This window comes from Pongo pygmaeus, chromosome 9 (genome assembly GCF_028885625.2).
Source record: "Pongo pygmaeus isolate AG05252 chromosome 9, NHGRI_mPonPyg2-v2.0_pri, whole genome shotgun sequence".
Lineage (NCBI taxonomy): Eukaryota > Metazoa > Chordata > Mammalia > Primates > Hominidae > Pongo > Pongo pygmaeus.
This window is the reverse complement of record NC_072382.2, coordinates 86,966,023-86,986,581: the sequence shown is the minus strand read 5'-3', so window position 1 is coordinate 86,986,581 and position 20,559 is coordinate 86,966,023. Positions and strand designations below refer to the sequence as shown.

At 39.7% G+C, this 20,559-nt stretch overlaps 1 protein-coding gene across 25 annotated transcripts in view; it reads right to left on the bottom strand.

Annotated features, from left to right (window-relative positions):
* Positions 1-20,559, bottom strand: part of CCDC83 (coiled-coil domain containing 83) — a 123,456-nt gene that overhangs the window by 74,032 nt on the left and 28,865 nt on the right. For 14 of the 25 annotated variants that reach the window (XM_054438005.2, XM_054437998.2, XM_054437985.2 and 11 more), the window contains 3 exons: positions 13,120-13,282; positions 9,431-9,598; positions 193-284 (listed from right to left, as the gene is read on the bottom strand). In XM_054438005.2, the coding sequence (XP_054293980.1) occupies positions 193-284; positions 9,431-9,598; positions 13,120-13,282 (423 nt within the window). Of the gene's footprint in view, positions 1-192; positions 285-7,855; positions 7,973-9,430; positions 9,599-13,119; positions 13,283-20,559 lie in introns of all 25 variants that reach the window. The other 11 variants (XM_054437986.2, XM_054437989.2, XM_054437987.2 and 8 more) reach the window with 2 other exon arrangements.

The window sequence follows — 20,559 nt, the reverse complement described above, 5'->3', positions numbered from 1 at the left end:
TTAGACAAATTATATTTCATTTTATAAATCGTTCAAAACTTTTATTTTAATATTATGTTATAGCCATTATTACAGGTTGAGCATCCCAAATCTGAGAATCTATCCAAAGTTCTTAACCACTATAATATACCCAAAGAAAAAATAGGGGGAAAATGTTTGTTTTGTTCTGTTTTTAAGAAAATTGAATTATACCTGTGTGGCCCATTCCTTCTTTTGGTCCAGTTGCAACAAAGTTTCTTTGATTATTTTCTTTCTGGCATCTTCCAGAGTGATTTTATAGTGTTCTTTAAAAAAAATAAATAAACAGAAAATTAAAAGTCTTATCAAACCTGATTCTAGGTAAAACTATGATGTTAGTAAATTTTATTTTCCATCATCCTCAGTTCTCCTTTCTAAAGATTTTTTTTCTGAATTTTCAGGGTACTGAAGAATCTAGTTCCTCCAATTAGAAGATATGATCTAATAATTTACTAATACCTTAATGTGAATTAGTTTAAGATCTCTTACACAAGAACATTTGTATTTTCAAAGGACTGTCTCTCCAAAGGCAGAATTTCAAACAGTTTAGCATTTGTGTGGCAGTCTACTCTTCATATCCCGCAACTTACTACTCCACAACAGAAGTATGAAGACTTTATTATCTGTTTCGGTAGCATTCTGTCTGACTTCATCTAACTAGATTTCCACTATTCTTGGCATGTGTTTCCTGGGGGAGGAAAGACAGAACGAGGAGAGGAGAGTAGGGAGGGATTAAGGGGGCTGAGAAAGTTGATAGACCTGGTTATAAGTTAGGCTCAGGTGAGAAATACAGACAGAAATGAAGCACAGGATTCTCTGTCCTCTCGAGATTTTCATATGCTCACAAATGTCATTATTGAGAGAGCAAAGAATCATAAAATTTTAGGCCTTGAAAGATGCTTAGAGATCATGAAATCAATATCCCTTCTTAAGGACTGTGAGACACTGTGACAGAAAGGCTGCTTTAAAGAGTGGAGAATAAGAAAGCTGGCCAAATGAGTCCAATTTGTTCATTCCTTTTTTCAACAAGTAACTATCAAGCTCTTTCTGTATGCCAAACAATATGTAAGACACTGCAAATATTGCTGGTTAAGACAGAAAAAAACCCTGTCCTTGTGATATGTGCATTCTAATGGGGAAGCCAGATCATAAATAAGTAAGCAGGTAAATAAATAATATTTCAGGTGGTGATGTGTATGAGGAAGAAAAACTAAAATTCTCAATTTTAGATCGGGTGATCAGATTACCTCCTCCTTTTTTTGAGGAGGTAACATTCAGGGACTGAGTCAGGTAGTCAGCAATGTGAAAAATGAGGAAACTGTACGACTCCAAACGAGTTAATCTGAGAATAATCAAAGTTAGTTGTGTTTTATTAGTTCTGTGTTATATGTTCCCATTAGTTGTGCTTTATTTATGTAACATAGGCAGGGCAACTGTTTGAAATTCAGAAAGTATTTTCCCATACAAATGATGTTGAAAATCATGGCTGCTAGATTTCTGGACAGGTCCAGAGGCTCACTTAACTTATTCTACAACTAAACAACAGTATTGTACTAACAGTACTATAGAACCTTATTTCCATTTAGGATAGCAGTCCCCAACCTTTTTTGCATGAGGAACTGTTTTCGTGGAAGACAATTTTTCCCCAGACTGGGTGGGAGAGGGGGATGGTTTTGGGATGATTCAAGTGCATTACATATGCACTTTATTTCTATTATTATTACATTGTAATATACAATGAAATAATTATACAACTCACTATAATGTAGAATCAGTGGGAGCCCTGATTCTACATTATAAGAAAGCTGGACAAATGAGTCCAATTTGTTCATTCCTTTTTTCAACAAGTAACTATCAAGCTCTTTCTGTATGCCAAACAGTATGTAAGACACTGCAAATATTGCTGGTTGAGACAGAAAAAAACCCTGTCCTTGTGATATGTTTTCTTGGTTATAGATGGTCCCATCTGGGGGTGATGGGAGACAGTGACAGATCATTAGACATTAGATTCTCATAAGGAGCATGCAGCCTAGATCCCTCACATGTGCAGTTCACAATAGGGTTTGCGCTCCTAAAAGAATCTAACGTTTCTGCTGATCTGACGGGAGGCGGAGCTCAGGCGGTAATGCAAGTGATGGAGAGCCGCTGTAAATACAGACGAAGACTCACTTGCTTGTCCACTGTTCACCTCCTGCTGTGTGGCCCGGTTCCTAACAGGCCACAGACTAATCTTGGCTTGCGACCTTGGGGGCTCGGGACCCCTGACTTAGGGCATTGTTTCAAAGGGAAAATTTTCTTCACAGACCAAGTCAGCCAAAGCAGAACCCTCAGGGATTTTATGCTGTAGGGAAGGAGATCTGCAGGTCTGGTCTTTCGATTGACCAGGAGCCCAGCTAAGGCGGCTACCACCAGAACTCAGGCCAGAGAGCTGGGCAAGAGTTATTGAGCCCTCGTCTATACTTTGTACTAGCATAACTGTTTCTCCTATTAGATGAAAACGCTGAGAGCAGAAAGTAAAAACTTCTCTTCCATATCTTTTCATTACTGGATCCCTGGGACACAATACATGCCAAAAAATATTTTGAAGAAAATCAAATTTGGCAAACTGCAAGTCTTTGGTGGGCAGTGATCTGAGGCTTCAGCACCAGAAAGCAAATATTGGTTCTTCCCCTTCTCTAGCAGCTTGGGTGGGAAGGGGAAGAGGGAGTAGAGAGAGAGAGAAAGGGAGAGTTCTCCTAACTTGTGGGGTGCCCAGAAAAGGTGGTCAGGAGAGGGCAGTTTCTGCCTCTAATAGAGATGGACTAGAGTGAGGCAGTAGTTCATAAGCAAGAATTCATTAGGTTTTTGGAGTTAGTCTAATTTGACATCTAGAGAATAAGAAGTGGAAGGCTTTATTATTCCAACCTACATATTCCCGTTTATACAGCCTGCGTTTTTCTTACTTATTTGAACTAATCTCATGAATATTTTAATCCTTCCAAACTCATTTCTGATGGAATTTCTTTTTTCAATTTACCCTAGCCCATCAGCTTAATGTTGGTTATTTATTTGAACTTCTACCCAACAAAACACAATAATCAATCTAAAAGTTGCAATGGATCAGGAGCATAATGGATTTTACATTCTTAGCATCTAAAAGAAACCATAAAACCTGGAGCTTGATAACATGAAGTATTAATTCTTTGCTATAAATAATTTAAAAATAGATTATCAAATACACTCTGACTAAAGATGTAGCTTTCTCTATTGCCTTATTAATACTGAAAAAGCAATATTCACATTCTATTCTCTTCCAACTTCCATATAAAAGTGTATGGACTGTTTTTCTTCTTAAAAACACAGTACCCAGGACAAGGGTGAATGTGAGAATCTTATTGTTACCCTTTGTGATTCAGATGATGCTTCTGGTAACAATTAACCATTTATTGGTGAATGCAGCCAAAGAAAGTGGGGCGTGTAAAAGTCTCCTCATAAAAGCTCGAAACACTGCAAGTGGGAGCTCTGCAGATTAGGACTGTGCAGAAAACTCCTTGCTTCTCAGACACCCCATCTAATGGGGTCCCTTCCCAGAAGCTGACCCCACACTGTACTGGCTAAAGTTTGCTTTGCACTGTTCCGCCTTCCCTGCTGTGTCTGGCTCTGCTTTGGTTTACCCCTCCTGGCCTGTTGAGAGCTTTATTATATACTCTTCTCTGACTTCTGGGGTCACATAGCTCCATTGTGGTGACCCTCTCCTGTGGCAGTGACCTCTTCTCAGTCCCTTTTGCAGAAAACTGAACAGGAGCTAGCAGAAACACTGGCCAGGTAGTAATCTCTTTAGAGTCGCCGCAACTCACTGAATCACAGATTCAGGGGGACTATTTGAAGAAGATGGATTTGGGGCCTAACACACCTAGGTTCAAATCCCTGTTCCATTTGTTACTAACATTGTGACTTTGGTTAGGGCAATTAACTTCTCTGGGCCTGTTTTCTTATCTTTAAACTGGCCTAATTCTATCTAACTCAAAGGAACTTGTAAGTATTAGACAAGACATGGAAAAGCAAATGCTGGAAATGTGAGTCCTCTTGGAGATCACCTAGGGACTCTGATTTTATAGGCAAGAAAATTAACGTTCAAAGAAACAATGTTACTTTTTTGTAAGGAGTCTTAAACCTAATTTTAAAAAATTCGCTGTTAGTGTACAAAGAACTTTCAAGAATCCCTGTCCTGTGCCCCAGTAAAGGACAAAAATAAAAATGCTCTGTGACTGTAAATTATCTAATGACTTGTAATAACCCCTCACCTTCTCTATTCCTGGGCTTAATCTAAGATTCCTTTTCCTTTTATTGAGGAGAAGTAGCCTTGGCCTGGATATGTTAGTGACTGTTTTCTATACTAGTATCCCAATATCCCATTCTAGCTAAAGTTCAGGGAAGCAGCTCTAAGTGTTTTCTCCTCCTTGCCCCCTGGGTTTCAGCAGAGGCTGCTGAGTAAGGCAGGTGACCAAGGAACAGTTTGTGCTGGGGCTGACTGGTGACCCATGAGGTGGTAGGGACAAAGGCCGTTGGTCATGTTTGATAAGGTGGATGATGGCACCAGATGTCTTTAGAAATAGGCTGGAGAATACTGCAAGAACTGTTCTGTGGGAAGTAGAAGAGAAGGGGGACAGGTATGCAGAGCAAAGCAGAGGTGCCAATGAGAGGGACAGTCACAGATCAGGGGAGAGAAATGTGGGGAGGAGCCATGCCTAGGACCACCGCTGATATCATTCTGTCTTCAGTCTTCCCTTTCCTCATTTGTGTTACAGCCAACAAGAATTACTCTTGGGGAGTCAAGCAACTTAATTTTTGTCTCTTTCCTTTAAAACTCATACTGTGAGGCTATTGACTTCTGCTCAATAAAATATATGGTAAATCCTCTGACTTCTGGTTTCTTTGTGGTAAGAAAAGGTCCTCCGACAAGTAATTAATATGTCCAGAATATTGCAACAATTTAAACTTCTTTCAAAGTTATGCCAATCCCCTTTTCTAACTTGGGCCTGCTGCCATTTCCTCTGCCTTGAGCTTCCATGATTCCTCTCTCAGTGCTGAAGGGAAGAGGGAAACATGGAAAACAGTAAGAAAGCTCTCACTTGACTGATACTGTCTCAAGCTCATGTCTACTTTCTGGACCTAGCTGGCATTTAAGGCTGACACATTGTCTCATGGGAGTGTTTTAGTAGGTTCTTTGGAGGACAAGCTTCCCCATTTCAAATGGGATTTCATCTGCATTCCCTTGATCCAGGGCAAGTACTGTCCTTAGAAGTTGGTAACAACTTTTCTGTTGGTCCCTGGTTTTCAATTCTGCACTCCCCTCCTACACATACAAAATCCCTGTTTTTCTGTTGGGGACCTATCACCGGCCCCCAACACCCTAGTCAGCTGTCTCCAGCAAGATTTCACATGACTGTTCCCCAACTCCCTCTCATAACAAGTCGACAAGAAACACTCCTCCATTCTTTGCCCTGACAAACTCGGGAGTGCAGGCCCAGCCCAGGGCAGCAGCCACCTCTTCTGTGTTCTGCTGTCAGCGTGGTTAGCTCCTCAGCCACTTACTCCCTAGATTTCTCAGGGATGAGTCATAAACTAGACCTGAATGCCCAGACTGCAGGGGACACATACTGATCCATCTGAGAAATCTCTCTGAAGACCTTTCACCCGGATTTGAAATGGAGGAGGAATTACCTTTTACCTGCTCCTCGGTGGGGGAAAGAGTAGGACTGATAGCACACCAAAAGCTCTTTCCAAAAGTTGTCCCCTAATTTCTAACAACCTTTTCCTGGCCTCTCTAACTTCTTGTATAGACTGGAATTTGATGGTCAAAGTGCGAAACTGGTTTTCTTCTTCATCAAATTGCAAATCTATGTGGTGGTATCTCATCTCATTTTGCCACCTCAGTGTAAACTGAGACTTTAAAAAGTTTTAATATCCTCTTTCACTTACAGCAACCTCCCAGCCCCCAACAATAGCCTGACTTGATCTCTGTTCCTTGCATGTAAAGCAGCCTAACGCAAACCCCACAATTATTGGAGGAGAATTCCAGGAAAATTATGAAAGAAGGAAGCCTGTGTAGAAGGTAGGAGAAAAAGAGGGGATGATGGTAGTAAGCCTTCAGATAGATTGATTTAGGAGTCTTGCTCATATTCATTGTGTCCAGTTAGTGGTCTCCAACATGTTTTAATAGTTCCCCTGGTAGAGTGGCTGCTGCTACCTGGATGGTTAAGACAAGTCCCTAAAACTAATGGAAAATAATACAAGCCCATAACAACCATTTTCTTATGGCTGCGCCCCATGGCTTGACCAGCAAGTAATTCAATATATAAATGTTTTTACCACCCCAAAGTTGAATACAACCACATGAAAATTTTTAAGTCAAAGAAATCATCCTAGTTAATAATTAATTCATTAATTTAAGACAAGGTCTCTCTCTGTCACCCAGACTAGAGTGCAGTGGCGCAATCTTGGCTCACTGCAACCTCTGCCTACTAGGCTCAGGTGATCCTCCCACCTAAGCCTCCCAAGTAGCTGGAACTGCAGGTGTGCAGCACCACACCCAGCTAACTTTTGTATTTTTGGTAGAGATGGGGTTTCACCCTGTTGCTCAGGCTTGTCTCTAACCCCTGAGCTCAGGTGACCCACCCACCGTGGACCCCCCAAGATGCTGGGATTACAGGCGTGAGACACCACGCTTGGCCCAATCATCCAAACTTCTGATCAAGATAATGGGTTAAGTTTATATGAGAAGATCACTTTTCCTACTTTAAAAATGTAAAATAAATACTGGCTAAAATATTTGAAATTTTGAAAACATGCCAGAACAATAACTTTTTAAAAAGTATTCTACTGGTTAACAAATGCATAGGCAGATCAGTGAATCAGAATAGATAGTAGAGAATAAGATTCAGATATATATGAGAAATAAGAGTATAATAAAGTTAGCACTTCAAATCAGTAGGATAAAAATTGATGATAAATGATGTTGGAACAACTGGAAAACCATTTGGTAAAAAAATTAAGTTGGATCACTCTCTCACACAAAAACAAAGACTTAAATATAAAAACAAAACCATAAAAATTTTAGAATAAAATATTGGAGAATTCATTCATAATCTCATAAACATAAAATCAAAGACTGATAAGTTGGGCACTTTAAAATCATATTTCTTCATTAAAAAACCCACAAACAAAAAAACTATGACAAATGGGAAAAATATTTGCAATTTATATCACAGTTAAAGAGCTAATTTCTTCAAAATGTAAAGAGTGCCACAACACAATAGAAAAATGGGTGACAGATGTGAACAGATGGTTTATGGAAAAGGAAATTCATATAGCTCTTGAAGTTATGAAAAGACACATTCAGTGTCACTTTTAATAAAAGAAATGGAAATTAAAACTACAATGAGATACCATTTTCGACCCATAAGACTGACAAAGCACAAAAATTTGGATACCACCCCCTGTTGCTGAAGATGTGGGAAAATAGGTATCCTCATGCATACTGTTAGAAGTACCACTTGGTACAACCTTTATGGAGGGCCACATTTATCACAGTAAAATAAACAGTCTGTTTCACACAACCATTTCTTTCAGAGATACACATAAGTGAAATGACATAAATACAAGAATATTTGTCATAGGAAAATGAGATATGTGTAAGGATAGTCATTGCAGCATTATTTGTAATACTAAAACACTAGAAACAACCTTAATGCTTATGTGTAAGAAACTGGTCAAAAAATTATGGTTACCAGCCTGGGAAACACAGTGAGACCTCTACAAAAAATAAATAAAATTAGCTAGGTATGGTGGCACACGCCTGCTGTCCCGCTACTCAGGAGGCTGAGATGGGAGGATCGTTTGAGCCTGGGAGGTTGAGGCTGCAGTGAGCTGTGTTCATGCAATTGCACTTCATCTTGGGTGACAGAGTGAGATCCTGTCTCGAGAAAAAAAAAAAAAGGTACAATAAAACAATGCAACCACTGGAAGAATGAGGCAGTATTAAGATATACTGATTTAGAAGGATGTTCATGTTGTTACATGAAAAGCAAGTAAGACATCATATTTATAGCATGCTATTTGTGATATATATATATATATATGCATAGAATATTTCTGACTGCTACATAAGAAACTGGTAATAGTGGGAGAGGATTTGAGTGGGGACAGAGGGAGTAGCAGGCTGGCACTCTCGTTCTCTTTTCAGAAGAAGAACCTTTTGACAAATTGGAACTTCAAGCCCAGACTGATATGGGGCCAAGTTTACACCACCACTGTGGTGCAGAGGCCCTAAGCTGAGAAACTTACATACAAATTGGTCCACAAGCAGAGAGCCCTGACAGGGGAACATGGGAACCACCCACAGGAACCCCTCCACAACGCAGGGCACTATCTCCAGCTGGGTCCTGGACTGTTGTCCACCCACAGCAACTCTTTTGGGCCAGATTTCCCCCATTAATTCTGTCCTATGACTCTTCTGTGTCTGGGTCTCTGGTGTTCTTTTAAGCTGCTATGCTTGCCTCAGTAACAGACAGCTGGCCCTCATCGTGTCCAGATCTAGTCCTGGTAAGCTTCATTGCTCCTGACGGCATCCTACTCTATAGCCTCTCCACTTCTCATCTCATGTTTGTTCCCCAGTTTTTCCCTGGTTACAACTTAATTGACTTTGACATTTCTCCATGATGATTCTGGATATCCAGCCTGGCTAAGCTGACTTAGCTTGCCCCAGGTGAATTCTCTTTCTAATACAACCTGGCCTCAGGACACTCCTATCTTGGTGGAATTGCTCCTGTCCCAGTGTGGAATCATACAGACCCCATCCATTGAATGAAGATTCTTTCTTCTTTTTTTTGAGATAAGGTCTGCTCTGTCACCCAGGCTGGAATGCAGTGGCACAATCACAGCTCCCTGCAGCCTTGACCACGGGGCTCAACTGATCCTCCCACCTCAGCCTCTCAAGTAGCTGGTGCTAGAGGCACGAGCCACCATGCCCAACTGATTTTTTAATTTTTTGTAGAGATACGGTCTCACTGTGTTGCCTAGGCTGGTCTCAAACTTCTGGGCTCAAGCGATCCTCCAGCCTCAGGCTGTTGAGATTACAGGCATGAGCCACCGCATCCAGCCAGAAGCGTCTTTCTTAAAGTCAGTTGGTCACAGGGCTTCTGCACACCGCCCCCCACCCGCCCATTTCTTTATTTCCCCTTCTCAGTTTCACAGGTGGTCCTGGGATCATTTTTCTGCTTCCCCCCTCCACCTTTACCCTTAGGCTCACAGCTGCTTGTGCTGACAGCAGAGTAATGAATGATTCAGGCAGTACGCACTTTTTTCTTCCATCAATGTATGCCCTACTAAAGATGTTTTTTACTGAACTTGAACTAGTTTTGTTGCAACTGACCTGACATTTTCTCTGCATTCTCTTTAACTGTGTTGATGTCATTTTGTAAGGAGGTAATGAGTTTAGCATGTCGTTCACTCCCTACATTCTTGTACTCCTCCCAATATTCCTTTTCACTGAGTTTCTCAAGAAATAGTTTCTCAGCATTACTTATTTGCATGCGCATATCTGTTGAAAATAAAGACACTGTGTCATTTCTATTTTCCTTGTAACCATTATATGTTGCAATCTGGTTTTAAGAAGTTAAGATCTGATATTAAAATACTGCTAACTCATAAATACTATTTTATATCTAAAATTTAGGAAATTCTAAACTATTCAAACTATTATCTACCTCCCCTGATTCAAAATCTAAGTAAAATTAAACTTCTGATTACAAAGTAGATGTGTGGTTTGAGGGTTGATTGAAAGACATAATAGACAACCCATATGCCTAGGAAGCTGCAAGTTTACATCATTCCTGTGATAGCTTAATAAGGGTCCTATTTTGTATAGTGTGTCATATAATATGTATTCTTTATTAGTAAATTGTCATTTTTCTGGCCATTATACCCTCTGAGCAAAAGTGATTTCAACTTGTGTCCTTCCCAGGTCCTTGGCAACCATTTTTGTAAGTAAATTGTTTGATTCAGTCATCTAAAGTTCATTTATTTGGATTTCTCTTGTGTGAAATGATAGCCTCTGACAGTCATAATAACATGTCTTCTCCCACCCCCCTTTGGTAAAACCAGAGTGATGGGTAAGTTCCCCAGTTAAATATGTACAAATATTGAACTATTTCAGGGATATAAACTTTGTTTGCTAAACATGATATTCTATTCAGTCTTTAGGCTGAATATCATGTTGCTGAATATTTTTGAAAAAGAAGCATTACAAAACAGTCAAGTACAACAAACTTAATGGCTGTTTGTCTCATCACCATATATCACCTTGTTTGAGAGTTCTTTGAAGGCAAGACTACATTATATTCATCTCTGTAAATCCAGCACTTAGCACAGAGCCTGGCAATTAGTTGGTGCTCAATAAATGTCTGTTGAATGACTGAAGCATTTCAATCAGGCCAGGGTGATATTCTTCAGTCCAGAGGTCCAGAAGGACTCAGGACTCATCTTTTTCCAAAGATGTACACAAGATACTAATTTTTTTTTTTTTTTGAGATGGAGTTTCGCTCTGTCACTCAGACTGGAGAGCAGTGGCGCGATCTCGGCTCACTGCAACCTCCACCTCCCAGGTTCAAGTGATTTTCTGCCTCAGCCTCCCAAGTAGCTGAGATCACAGGCACCCACCACCACGTCCGGCTAATTTTGTATTTTTAGTAGAGACAGGGTTTCACTATGTTGGCCAGGCTGGTCTCGAACTCCTGACCTCAGGCAATCTGCCCGCCTTGGCGTCCCAAAGTGCTAGGATTACAGGCATGAGTCACCATGCCTGGCCACAAGATACTATATTTAAAATCTCTTAACAAATGGTGGTTATTTTCATTAAACAATTATCAATACTACTATAAGCCAGATGGGTAGTTGTTTTCTCATTTGAGCAGACTGCTACTGTCTCAGGCCGGTGCCCCATTTGGCCTTTGAGGGGAGGGTTAGTAGATGTCACTGAAGATTGTAAAAGGGAGATGGATGTAGTGGCTGTTTTTCTACTTGCTTAGAACCTCTTCCCTTCCCTTCTAGTAACACATACGCCCCAGAGATTTTTGTTTGTTTGTTTAAGCTGAGATCTGACACCATGTGAGGCCTTGTATCCAGGTCAGAAGCACTCTGTCTTTCTGTGTTAAGTGATGTGAAAAGACTAACATCCTCTTTATGCTTAGGCTAGTTTGAGTTGGATTTTTTATCCTTGCAGCTGAAAGAGTCCTTTCTAAAAGTTGGATGAAAAGGGTTGCAGCAGTATTTCTCAAATCTTACTGTGCATAGGAATCCCCTGGGATCTTGTCAGAATGCGGATTCTGATTCAGTAGGTCTGGGTGGGGCCTGGGAATTGGCATTGTAACAAGCTGACAGGTGAAGCACCTGCTGCTGCTCCACACCAAAATGAGTTGCAAGGGACTACCTGGGACATAAAGTGACTACCTCGGAAATGTTTTCCAGACACTTCTGTTCTCTTACTTTCCCTCTCTTCCTCCAAGTCTGTGAGCTTCCTTTCTTCCCATGCATGTCCAGTCCTCCTCTACTGTGCTCAGTCATGCAGTGTGGCCCAGTCTTGTATGACATATCCCCATGCTCAGCCCAAACCATCAACAGGCGCATCTCAACTAACTGGGCCCATTCCTTTAGAAGGCAGTTTAGCGAGCATAACTGAGCATCCTTTGGGGTCTCACTCCATCTCAAGGGACTTATTAAAGTATTCCTTCCAAACATAAGCAGAACTCTCTTGGAAAGAAGTCGTGCAAAATATACTATCTACCACGTCATGACATTCCTATTGCCAATGAAGAGACTTGGGTAGGAGGAGGTCTATGGAAACAGTTTTGGACTCCCCTAAAAATGAAACTTGCCTATTGATGTTTGGTCTTGGAAACGATTTCACTCAAAACAGCAAATATCTATTGAGTGGAGAGCCTGCTTTGTGCAAAGTGCTCAGCTAAGTAGGCACTTGGAGAAATCCAGAAATACGTGGATTTCCTAAGGGCTAACAAATGATAGCACTTAGGTCCCTTTCTCGTGTTTTCCAGCTTCCTAGCAGGGATGTTATTTATGGAGGTTTTGGCAAAAGTGGTCCTAGAAATCTTAGCAGCAAGTTTAGAATGAAAGAATAGGAATTTCAAAGTGTGTATGTCAGAACTGCATGATTTACCCTCAGTACCATGGTATTTCCTAAGCCTACAGCAAGAGTATGCCCTGGGTCTTTCATTGCCTGTACCTAGTGTCGTTACTACCCATGTTCTCCAAAATTCCCCTTTCCCAACTCTAATCCCTATTTCCCCCATCTAATGGGGTGCTTGGCTTCCTTAGAGATATTGGGGGAAACAGCTTTCATGGTTATATTTGCCTTATCATTCCCAAATCTAAGCTGAAGCTGAAGCCAATGAAACCACCAAACAACAGAATTAAAAAAAAAAAAAAAAAAAGAGAGAAAAAGAACAAAACGCTACTATGAGTAATGGTGTTTAACAAGATACTGTCCTGTTGTAAGAGTCAGATGAGGCTGGGCATGGTGGCTCACGCCTGTAATCCCAGAAATTTGGGAGACTGAGATGGGACTATCCCTTGAGCCCAGGAGTTCGAGACCAGCCTGGGCAACATAGCAAGACCTCATATCTACAAAAAAGGAACAAAATTCTCAGGCATAGTGGTGTGCACCTGGAGTCCCAGCTACTTGGGAGGCTGATGTGGGAGGACTGCATGAGCCCGGGAGGTTAAGATTGCAGTAAGCTGAGATCGCACCACTGCACTCTAGCCTGGGTGACTGAACTACACCCTATCCCCAAAAAAACAGTCAGATAAATTTCATCTGTTTTTGATCACTACCCTTCTTCCACCTCCTTGCTTGGCTTCATTACCTCTACCCACTTTATTATTTCCCTCTCCTGCCCATTTACCTACATGTGTTTGTGGCTGCGGTGGTAATAATGCCGTTTAAAATACACTTACAGCATTCTGAACATATTGGAAGAATAAAGCATTAATATATTCAAGAAATAACTTGGCACAACTCTATGATAGTTTTCTATGTTCCGAAATCACCTCTCAAATTTTTTTCCTGGTCTCTTTCAAACTTCCATTTTTCCTTCATCGCTTCTTCAACATCCTCTCTTGTTACAACTGGCAATCCCTCTGCCTTCTCTTCACTCAGTTCCTTTAGTAGATGCCGTATGTGCCAAATCTGTTCTTCTTTTAAGCGTCTATTCTGTCATGAAAATCAACAGTAATTCACGTTTGACCAACTATACACTACTTTTCCTCAAGATAGAGTCAAGAAGTTCCCAGCCTTTGGGTATCACAGGAAGCCAAGTGGGAAGCCTGGACTTCTACTTCCACCAGGCATTATGAGGTGATATCCCTACTTCCCCTGGCAGAGCAATGCCAATAAAAGCTAGGTAAAACAGAAGATTACAAATAAGATCTAGAGTCTTATGACATTATACAAAAATGTCCAGGTTTCAAAATCACTCATCATACCAAGAACCAGGAAGATTGTAAACTAAATGAAAAATGACAATATGTAGATGCCAATACTAAGGTGGCTGACATTTTAGAATTATTATTATTATTATTATTATTATTTTTAGAGATGAGGTCTTGCTATGTTGCTATGCTGATCTGAAACTCCCTTGGCCTCTCAAAGTGCTGGGATTACAGGTGTGAGCCAGCAAGCCTGGTCTATAACAAAAGATTCATGTTACTGGAGTATTAGAGGGAGAGAAAGAGGGCAGGACTGAAAAAGTACTCCAATAAATAATGGCTGGAAACTTCCCAAATTTCCAAGAGACATAAACCTATGAATTCAAGAAGCTGAGCATACCCCAAACAAGATAAGCAGAAAGAAATCCATGTTAAGACACATCATAATCAAACTTCTGAAAACTAAATACAAGGGAAAAGTCTTAAAAGCAGTCAGAGAAAAACCACACCTTACCTATAGGGGAAAAACAATGAGCATACAGGGCATACCTAATTAGAATATCCAAAATCTGGGCAGCGTGTGGTGGCTCATGCCTGTAATTCCAGTGCTTTGGGAGGCAGAGGTGGGGGGATTACTTGAGGCCAGGAGTTCAAGACAAGCCTGGACAACATAGTGAGACCCTGTCTCTACAAAAAATTTAAAATTTAGTCAGGTAGGGTGGTGCTTGTAGTCTCAGTTATTCAGGAGGCTGAGGAGGGAGTATCGCTTTAGCCCAGGAGTTTGAGGTTACAGTGAGCTATCATCGCACCATTGCACTCCAGCTTGGGTGACAGAGAAAGACCCAGTTTCAAAAAATAAAAATAAGAAAATTCAAAATCTGAAATGCTCTAAAATCTGAAACTTTTTTTTTTTTTTTGGGATGGAGTCTTGCTCTGTCACCAAGGCTGGAGTGCAGTAGTGGGATCTTGGCTCACTGCAACCTCCACTTCCCTGGTTCAAGCGATTCTCCTGCCTCAGCCTCCCAAGTAGCTGGGATTATAGACGCCCACCACCACACCCGGCTAATTTTTTTTTGTATTTTTAGTAGAGATGGGATTTCACCATGTTGGCCAGGCTGGTCTCGAACTCCTGACCTCAGCTGATCCATCTGCCCTGGCCTCCCAAAGTGCTGGGATTACAGGCATGAGCCACTGTGCCCAGCCTAAAATCTGAAACTTCTTGAGTACTAATATGATGCCACAAATGGAAAATGACACACCTGATGTCATGTGACAGGTTGCAGTCAAAATGCAGGCACACCAAACACAGTTTACTCAACACCCCCAAGGGGAAAATAAAGTTAACTTTAGGCTATGCGTATAAGGTGTATATGCAACATAAATGAATTTCATGTTGAGACTTGAGTCCCATCCCCAAGATATATCATTCTGTATATGCAGATATTCCAGAATCTAAAAGAATCTGAAATTGGAAACACTTCTGGTCCCAAGAATTTCAGTTAAGGGGTACTCAAACTATATCAGCATATTTTTCATCAGAAACCATGCTAGCTAGAAGAAAGGTAACAGGAAGTGGCACATTATTTGTTATGTGATGAAAATAAAGAACTGTCCATCTAGAATGCTAGACCCAGCGAAAATATCTAACAAAACATGTATAGGACTTGCATAGTGAAAACTAGAAAATGCTGATTAAAAAAAAATAAAGATCTGGGCCCAGCACAGTGGCTCTTGCCTGTAATCCCTGCACTTTGGGAGGTCAAGGCAGGTGAATTGCTTGAGCTTAGGAGTTCAAGACCAGCCTGGGCAACATGGTGAAACCCCATCTCTACAGAAAATTTAAAAATTAGCCAGGTGTGGTGGTGCATGCCTGTAGTCCCAGCTACTTGGAACACTGAGGTGGGAGCCCAGAAGGTTGAGGCTGCAGTGAGCCGTAATTGTGCCACTGCACTCAAGGCTGGGTGACTGAAGGAGATCCTGTCTCAATAAATAAATAAATTAAATAAATAAAAATAAAACAAGATATAAATAAATGGAGAAACATATCATGTTCATGGATTGGAAGACAGCATAGTAAAGATATCCCAATTTTGATATACAGCTTTAATATAATCCCTATGTAAAGCTTAGTAAGTTTTCTTTGGGTCGGGGGCTAATATATACAAGATAATTCTAAAATTTATATGAGAAGACAAAGGAGCCAGTATAGCTAAAATGATTTTGAAAAACAAGAATAAAGTAAGAGGAATTAATTTACCTTATTTCAAGACATATTATATAGCTATAGTAATCAAGACTGTATGGTATAGACAGAGGGGTAGGTGTACAGATCAACTGAAGAGAATAGAGCACTCAGAAACACACCCACACAAGGCGGGGTGTGGTGGCTCACGCCTGTAATTCCAACACTGTGGGAGGCTGAGGCGAGCGGATCACCTGAGGTCAGTTTGAGACCAGCCTGGCCAACGTGGTGAAACCACATCTCTATTAAAAATACAAAATTAGCCGGGCATGGTGGCGGCTGCTTGTAATCCCAGCTACTGAGGAGGCTGAGGAAGCAGAATCGTTTGAACCCAGGAGGTAGAGGTTGCAGTGAGCTGAGATCATGCCACTGCACTCCAGCTTGGGCAACAAAGCAAAACTCCATCTCAAAAAAAAAAAATTGTTAATCCTCAAACTTATCCTTATCAAACTTTACTTTATGTATTTTGAGGCTCAGTTATTAGGAGAAAGTGGTACCTCATTGTGGTTTTTATTTGCATTTCTCTAATAACTATGTTGAGCATCTTTTCATGTGCTTGTTAGCCATTTGTATATCTTCCTTGGAGAAATGCCTATTCAATGTCGAACTGATTTTTGACAAAGGTGTGAAAGCAATTCAATGCAGGAAAGATAGCTTTATCAACTAATAGTGCAGACGCAACTGGACGTCTGCAGGTAGAAAAAAAAAGAATCTTGATCTAAGCCTCACAGCTTATACACAAACTAACTCAAAATGGACCATGATTTAAATGTAAAAGGTGAAACTACAAAAATTTTAGAATAAAACATAGGAGAAAATCTTTGAGATTTAGGGCTAGGCAAAGAGTTTGAAAACTTGACACTGAAAGCATAATCCATAAAGGAAAAATTGATAAACTGGACTTCATTAGAATTAAAAACTTTTACTCCGTTACAGACCCTTTTATGAGGATGAAAGACAAACTACAGACTAGGAGAAAATATTTGCAAATAACATATCCAAGAAAGGACTAGTTTTAGAAGATTATATATATATGTAAAACTCAAGAGTACAAAAAGTCTAATTATAAAATGAGCAAAAGACAAACAAGCAGAAGAAAAGATATTCAACATCATTAGCCACTAGGGAAATGCAAATTAAAACCACACTGAGATATTACTACACACCTACCAGAAGGCTAACATAAAATAGTGCATAGCGGCATCACTAAATTCTGGAGAGGATGAGGAGAAACTGGATCCCTCATATATGATGGTGAGAATGTAAAAGGTACAGCCAATTTGGAAAGTAGTTCAATAGTTTCTTTAAAAACTAACATGTAACTATCATACTACCCAGCAGTTGAACTCCTGGGCATTTATTCCAAAGAAATGAAAACTTTTGTTCTTACAAATACCTGTCCATGAATGTTTATATTAGCTTTACGTAAAATGTCCAATAACTGGAAACAACCCAGATGTCCTCCAGGTGAATGGTTAAACAAACTGGTACATCCCCACCACGCTACTAGCCAGCAATACAAAGAAACTGACTGATTACACACACAACAACCTGGATGTACCTCCAGAGAATTATGCTGAATTTTAAAAAGCCAAGTACCAAAGGGTTACTTATTGTATGATTCCATTTGTATAACATTCCTGAAGTAACGTTATAATAATGGAGAACAGATTAATGGTTGCCAGGGTCTAATGAGGGGGCAGAACTGGGAGGGGAGAGAGTGGCTATGAAGGTCACATGAGGGATACTTGTGGTGATGGAAATCTTCTGTATTTTGGCTTTCCATGTTAATCTTGTCAATATCCTAGTTATAATATTGTACTGTGATTTTGTAGTATGTTATGAGAAGCTAGGTAGTAGGTACATAGGACCTTTCTATCATTTTTATATCATTTTTTATAACATTTTTATTAACTATAAGTTAATCTATACTTATTTCAAAATGAAGTTTAACTAAAAAATGAAGGCCAATGAATGTTAACAACTGAAAAATAAATAATTTACTACTCTTTAACCAATTCTCAGATATTCTATTTTCTGAAATGAAATAGATTAATGTTTTGTTTGCTTATAAATAAATTGAATTATTTTAGTTTGACATGTTATTTTTAAATGAAATATTTATAGAAACTTGAATAATAGTAATGGAAATATCACTTGCCAAACTATTGCTCTGCTAATACTTTTTCTTAATATGGACTTTTCCACTTATTTTTGTAGAAGTGGAAAATTCCTTTATCAAGTATGTTTTGAATCCTAAGTAAAGATATCTGATTTTACTTATGTTAGTTAATTTTAGTAAGACAACAATGGCCTCTAAATTCAATCCCAGCTCAAAAATATTTACCATGATATACAGGCAAAAAATTCCAAAGAGTGGTAATTTTAAAACCACTACATACAAGTGACAAAGAAATGTATATCATATACAAAGAAATTTTACTTTTCTTTCCATATTTGACACAATACTTCTTAAAATAAATCCGGATCTCCTAGATTAAATATTTAACACAATGACTATTCTTTTCAAGCATGTGATATTTTTCATTTACAAAATTAAAAAAAAATTGTTTAATTTTTACCATTTTAGTGACAGGATCTTAGTCTGTTGCCCAAGCTGGAGTACAGTGGCATGGTCATAGCTCACTGTAACCTCAAACTCCTGGGCTCAAGCATCTTCCTGCCTCAGCCCCCTGAGTAGGTGGGACTACAGGTGCACACCACTGCACCTGGCTACTTTTTACAATTTTTTGTAGAGACGGGCTCTCACTATGTTGCCCAGGCTGGTCTCAAAACTCCTGGCCTCAAGTGATCCTCCTGCCTTGGCCTCCCAAAGTGTTGGGATTACAGGCATGAGCTACTGTGCCTGGCCTGCATAAACATTATTAAACACTATTTGACATTATATATAAATTTAATATCACCTATATTAAACTTCCCAAACCCCATATGAATTTTGAATGGAAGGAAAATGTGTCTGATAGCATTTTACAGAATTCAATGTCTCAAGAATTATTTTGAGTAATATACAGAAACAAAATTTAGTTAGCTGTATCACTAATGTGCTAAAAATATGTTTATCCTACAAAGTGAGGCAAATAATTACTATTTAAGGTAAGAATAATTATCACATTATAAAAATGGAAAAAGGATATTCAGTAAATATGCTACAAAAAAAAGTGATTTTGTTTTCATATAAAGTCATCTCACGCTTACTCTTTTAACTTTTTAAGACTCATAAGAACAAGAAAAGAGGCTGGGTGTGGTGGCTCACACCTGTAATCCCAACATTTTGGGAAGCTGAGGCAAATGGATCACTTGAGGTCAAGAGTTTGAGACCAGCCTGGCCAACATGGTGAAACCCCGTCTCTACAAAAAGTACACAAATTAGTTGGGTGTGGTGGCGCATGCCTGTAATCCCAGCTATTTGGGTGGCTGAGGCACGAGAATCCCTTGAAACTGGGAGGTGGAGATTGTAGTGAGCAGAGATCGCGCCACTGCACTCCAGCCTGGGTGACGGAGTGAGACTGTCTCAAACAAACAAATGAAAAAACAAGAAAGGAAGTTGCCAAAACAGAGCAGAGAGTTCCAATCTACTATTCACCTTACTTTCCCCAGTGATAAGATTCTACATAACCATAGTACATTATCAAATCCAGGAAAGTGACATTAGTACAATGTTATTAACTAAACTAGAGACTTTATTCGTTTCCGTTTGTACATACACTCATTTTTTTTGGTGTACAATATTATGAAATTTATCACATATAGATATGAAAATTATTAACAAATAGATGGTTATTTGAAGCCATAGTGTTAAGTGAGATGACCCCAAAAAGGAGTGAGAGAAAAGGGTTGAGATCAGAACTCTGCTAAATGTGATAATTAAGGGATAGGTCTAGGCAAAGAGCAGTGAATAAAAAATGAGAAGAAATGGTCAGAGAGGTAGTTAAGATGCAGTGAGGTCCTGGAACCCAAAGGAGAAAAGGGTTTTAAGATAAAGGAAGTGGCTGCTGAAGAGGTGAGAGGTAAAGAAAGGACTAAAAAGAGTCTATTGGACCTGGCAAATTGGTCATTAATAACTGTTGCTAGAGCAGTTGTGGTGGAATAGTAGGAATGAAAGAATGAATGGAGAGTAAGGAAGTAGACAGAGTGAACTACGGAACATCTAATGAGGTAGGTGGAGCACTGAATGCAAACTGAGAGAAAGATAATAAACGAGGTGATAATCCAAACAGAACTAAATATACATAGGAAGAGATGATGTGTAGGAAAGAAGAGGGGCATTTCTGATTTTGAAATAACTGAAGAGAAAACATGAGTCATGTTAAATATCTATGACCTCAAAACATTTTTCCTTCCACTAGTGTTAGCATGAATCAGCTCAACAAATTTATTGAACACCCACTCAAGCTGGACTCTTCTGGAGAAACAAAGAAGTAAGACTGGATTGCTGCTGCCTAAAAAGCTTGCAATTTAATAATGGAGATATAATTTTACACAATATTCCAACTTAGGTTGGGGGAATGAAAAGGAGCTAACCAAGAAAAAAGCATTCCAGGAAGAGGAAACAGCATGAGTAAAGGCATAAATAAATAGATTGGTTTTTCAAGATTTCAAAGAAGAGATGGTAAGCAAATGTGGAGCAGTGATAGAGGCAGGAGGCAGACAAATGCCTAGGCAGATGGGGCCAGTCCCCAGTGAAATCCAACCTTCAAGCTGGAAACAGTCCTGGGTAAATCTTCCAACCATATTGATAACCCGCCTTCCTGTTTGGTGAGCTTTCCTCTGATTGGTCCTCATCCTTCACCTATTTTACA